The sequence below is a fragment of the Babylonia areolata genome, chromosome 18, assembly GCF_041734735.1.
Source record: "Babylonia areolata isolate BAREFJ2019XMU chromosome 18, ASM4173473v1, whole genome shotgun sequence".
NCBI classification, from domain to species: Eukaryota; Metazoa; Mollusca; class Gastropoda; order Neogastropoda; family Buccinidae; genus Babylonia; species Babylonia areolata.
This window is the reverse complement of record NC_134893.1, coordinates 14,184,539-14,189,538: the sequence shown is the minus strand read 5'-3', so window position 1 is coordinate 14,189,538 and position 5,000 is coordinate 14,184,539. Positions and strand designations below refer to the sequence as shown.

Genomic DNA, 5,000 nt, shown 5'->3' with positions numbered 1-5,000 from the left:
TTTAATTTTGTTATTCACAAAAAATGAATAAGTGTGTACAGTTGTTATTGGTTCGAAATATATCTTCCTCTATAGCAAGATGTCTCAATAAATAAATACAAGTGTGTTCCTTCGTCTCACACATGAGTAACATTTTCTTGTTATTTTTTAATATGTGTCTCTGTTCTGGCCTCCCTTCATTCCCCCTTGAACTCACAACTTTAAGGAGCAAGAGCAATATCAAAATGATTAAGTTTACATATGTTGAGATCTGCAGTGCTTACAGAATACTGGAATTCATTTTTTCTCTTCCACAAACTATCTGTCAGCCTGTTGCAACTATTGTAAACTGATATCAGTTTGAATGATTCTTAAAGCTGACCACACAGTCACTTACTGGAAATACGCAGTCAGTTACTTGTTAAAGCTGAAAACACACACACACACACACACACACACACACACATATATATATATATATATATAATGCTGGGTTCTCACTCTCTCGAGGAATGAAATATCACCACCCGGATTGGGGAGATGAAAAAACAAACAAAAAAAACCAAACCAACCTTGCAGTTGGATGAATGATATAACTTCAGTGAAGCGAGGGCCAGTGTTTATGTGTTTTTCCTTGAAGCAGATTCTACGGTGTAATGCTTCATTGTTTTTGTTGGAATAAAACAATGTATTTTGTTATATTGTTTACCCAAATGTGAAATGTGATTACATGTTTTTTTACAAATATAACCTTCTCTGCAAGGGAGAAAAAAGAAAAGAAAAAAAAAGAAGAAATATCACCACCCACACCAAGGCCCACCGTATCGAGCAACGTAGTCTGAACAGTAAACGTCAACCAAATCACTAAAACAACTCACAGAACCGTCCAACACACACATACACAAACTTGTCAACCGTATGGAAAGAAAGGTGTACAGGTCCTCTTTACCGACAATTATCAGTGACTACGCTAATCGCCGAAGAGAATAAGTGATAGTTTTTGTTTGTTTGTTGACTCACTTGTATAAACAAAGTGAGTCTATGTTTTAACCCGGTGTTCGGTTGTCTGTGTGTGTGTGTGTCCGTGTGTCTGTGTGTCCGTGGTAAACTTTAACATTGACATTTTCTTTGCAAATACTTTGTCAGTTGACACCAAATTTGGCATAAAAATAGGAAAATTTCAGTTTTTTCCAGTCATCTTGTTTAAAACAATATTACACCTCTGGGATGGGCAAAACAAAATAATAAAAGAAGCCTAATTATATGCAAACTGTATTTACTGTTATATTCATATTTTTTGTATTCTCTAAACTTGGCACTTTGACCTCTTATTCTGACCCAACAACAAGAGGAGTCATTATTATCATTTTTTGTTCAAACAGGAACTTCTTCTAGCTGAACTTCTAAGCATGGAATTTTTATTTATTTTGCAAACGTTTTGGTGCAGATAGTAAAAAATGGAAATTACTCTGTAATTAATGCTAGGGGACGTAATTTATCACAAGTGAGTCTGGAAGGCCTTGCCTCTCTTGTTTTTTTGTTTTTTTGTGAGTGTTTTTTGTTGTGTTTTTTTTAGCTGGCTGTAACTAATTAGCTGAATATGTAGTATTTTCAGTTACTTATTTATGATACATTATATTCCAGGCTAGGCATAAAATTTAAACTCTTGGCCTTGTTTCTGGTTTGCATGTGTACACCCTACAGTCCTGTTCAGTTAACAAGACGCTTGCTTCCATGCATGAGGTACGTTGCAAATCACGTGTGGCAAACGTGGGTGTGGTGGGTGGTGTGTCCATCGAGATCGATGATGACCATCGTTGTCATCCAGCTGGGGGATGGGGGGTGGGTGGTGGTGGGGTGGGGGGAGGATGCTCATGAATCTATCTGTGAATGCGCAGATGGCTGAATAGTCCAATCTGCGCACGAAATGTTCGCTGACAGTTGGGGCAGACAAAGACAGGCATACCATTGTCAGGGAGCTTGTTTGCCCGTGACTTTCTGGCCTGCCTCTTCTGAACAGCTGCAACAGTCCTGTTGGCCTCGCACAACTTGGCGCCTTTGTGCACATCAGTGCGCCATTTGTCACGGTCCACTGCAGATTCCTCCCAGAGACTTTCAGAGTATCTCTGAAGCGCTTCTTCTGACCTCCGTGTGATCTCTTCCCTGTGGGTACAGCACGCTAAAGACAATACACTCCCTCCCTCCCTCTCTCTCTCTCCCTCCCTCCCTCCATGTTTTGTTTTGTTGCCCTTCTTTTCATGATCTCAGAGTGAAATTAATTAATTCGAAGTATTATGCAGAACCATGTCAGTTTAGGCTGAATATGTTGTTGTCAACAAGAAATGAGACAGTTCTTTTTAATTGAGCTATGTATATTTATGAAGCAAGCAAAAGGCTGCGCACTGCAGTCTCTTAATATTCGTTTGCAGACCTTACGTCGGTTAACTGTTACCTTTGGTAATGAAAATTATGTATTATGTTCCTTTGTATTAGCCCCTTCAGTATGGGGCCAAGGCCTTTATCTGAATAAACATCTGAATCTGAATCTCTCCCTCCCTCTCTCTCTCTCTCTGTCTCTCTCTCTCTCTCTTCGCTGCACTGCTGTGAAGGCCAGGTGAATGTACCAGTAGAGTGCACAGGGATCTGACACACGAGTGCTGTGTGAATGGAATTGCTCAGTTCAGAAACTGCTTTCCCCCAAAGCTGATAAGAAAGAGTACAACCCTGGAAGTACAGGTCACAAAACGACTCAAAGGGCAAAATAATGCCCTTTGCTTGCACAAGCTGCTACACTGGTAGTGTGCCCTTGTCCTGTGCACACCACAGGCAAGGAAATAGTGAAGGGATGGACGAAGGAAGTCCAATAATGCAAGGTTCAATCAGAATAATTGTGACCTACATGGTTGAGAAAAAGCAACAGAAAGTCAGACTTTGTCCACCAAACAACACAACAACAGATGCACATACAGGGAGAGAAAAAAACAAACAACAAAGTTAACATTAAAACGCACAAGATCATGTCCATGATTATCAAGCTCCCACAAATATAATCTAATATGGAAAATTGAATTATGCTTCCTGGCTTTTTTTTAATCAGTAAAAAAAAAAAAGTTAGTGAGTACCACTATATTGCTGTTACTGGTACTACAGCTATCCAAAAACCACACACAAACAACAAAAACACTGCTAATGCTACTGCTGGTATCGCAGCTATATCAACAACCACTACCAATACTACTGGTATTGAAGCTATAACAACAACCACTACCAATACTACTGGTAATGAAGCTATGAGAACAACCACTACCAATACTACTGGTATTGAAGTCATAACAACAACCACTACCAATACTACTGGTATTGAAGCTATAACAACAACCACTACCAATACTACTGGTATTGAAGTCATAACAACAACCACTACCAATACTACTGGTATGGAAGCTATAACAACAACCACTACCAATACTACTGGTATTGAAGTCATAACAACAACCACTACCAATACTACTGGTATTGAAGTCACAACAACCACTACCAATACTACTGGTATGGAAGCTATAACAACAACAACCACCAATACTACTGGTATTGAAGCTATAACAACAACCACTACCAATACTACTGGTATTGAAGTCATAACAACAACCACTACCAATACTACTGGTATTGAAGTCATAACAACAACCACTACCAATACTACTGGTATTGAAGTCATATCACCACTACCAATACTACTGGTATTGAAGCTATAACAACAACCACTACCAAATACTACTGGTATTGAAATCATAACAACAACCACTACCAATACCACAGGTATTGAAGAAGCTATAACAACAACCACTACCAATACTACAGGTATTGAAGAAGCTATAACAACTACTACCAATACTACTGGTATGAAGGTCATATCAACCACTACCAATACTACTGGTATGGAAGCTATAACAACAACCACTACCAATACTACTGGTATTGAAGTCATAACAACAACCACTACCAGTACTACTGGTATTGAAGCTATAACAACCACTACCAATACTACTGGTACTGAAGTCACAACAACCACTACCACCACTACTGGTACTGAAGCCAAAACAACGACAACAACCGCTACTAATGCTACTGCTGGTGTCACAGCGATGACAACAACTAATGCTACTCAGTACTGCCACTGCTGTTGCTGCTACTGCGACTACGACTTCCACAACCACTACTCCTGCTACTGGCACAGCTACAGCTGCTTCAGGCAGCCTGTGCCGACACGGAGGACGTACCTGAGACGCGGTGCCTGGAGCAGTCAGCAGCAGGGTGTGGGTGAGGAGGGTGGCCGCCACAGCCCTCCTCCTTGTCCCCACACTGGCCGCACGCACTTTGGGCCCCGCTGCCGGAGTCGGCCCCGCCCCGACACCCCTCCCCATCCCCTCGCACCGTCATCTTCACACGCTCGTCTGTCCCGGATCCCCCGAAGTCCCGGAGAACCCTCGGCGCCAAGTTCCCGGCGCCACCACCGCCACCACCACCGCCGCCGCCACTCGTCACCGTCACTCCCTCAACAGCGCAGGCACAAGGCTTGGTGGTGGTGGTGGTGGTGTTGGTGGAGGAGGAGGAGGGGGGGACACGGGGGGAATTTGTTCCCGCGTTGTGGATACAGGCGCTCTCCTCTTCCACCATCCCTCCTCCACACCTTCCGCACCTTCCACACCCTTCCTCCTCCCCTCCTCCTCTTCCTCCTCTTCCTCTTCCTCCTCCTCCTCTCAGGCTCTCTGTCTTCTCACCAGCCGAGCCTCCTCCTCGCGCCCAGCCACGATCTTGGTCCGGAGAGGAGGCAGCAGCACCGCAAACTTTACCTCCTGTGTGGTTCACTTTCCCCTCACCAGCATCACCATAACTACCACCGCCACCACTGCTACCGCCACCGCCACCGTCACCACTGCGGCAGGTGCTACTTTCTGGACCTTCTCCTCCTTCAGCATGGAGTAGCGATGGTGGTGCTGGAGCTGATGGCGGAGGTGGCG

At 43.5% G+C, this 5,000-nt stretch overlaps 1 protein-coding gene across 1 annotated transcript in view; it reads right to left on the bottom strand.

Moving 5' to 3' along the window:
• Window positions 1–5,000, bottom strand: part of LOC143292493 (uncharacterized) — a 121,010-nt gene that overhangs the window by 91,351 nt on the left and 24,659 nt on the right. The window contains exon 2 of the mRNA XM_076602829.1: window positions 4,260–5,000. This exon is cut by the window's right edge and continues 246 nt beyond it. Within this exon, the coding sequence (XP_076458944.1) occupies window positions 4,260–5,000 (741 nt within the window). The remainder of the gene's footprint in view (window positions 1–4,259) is intronic.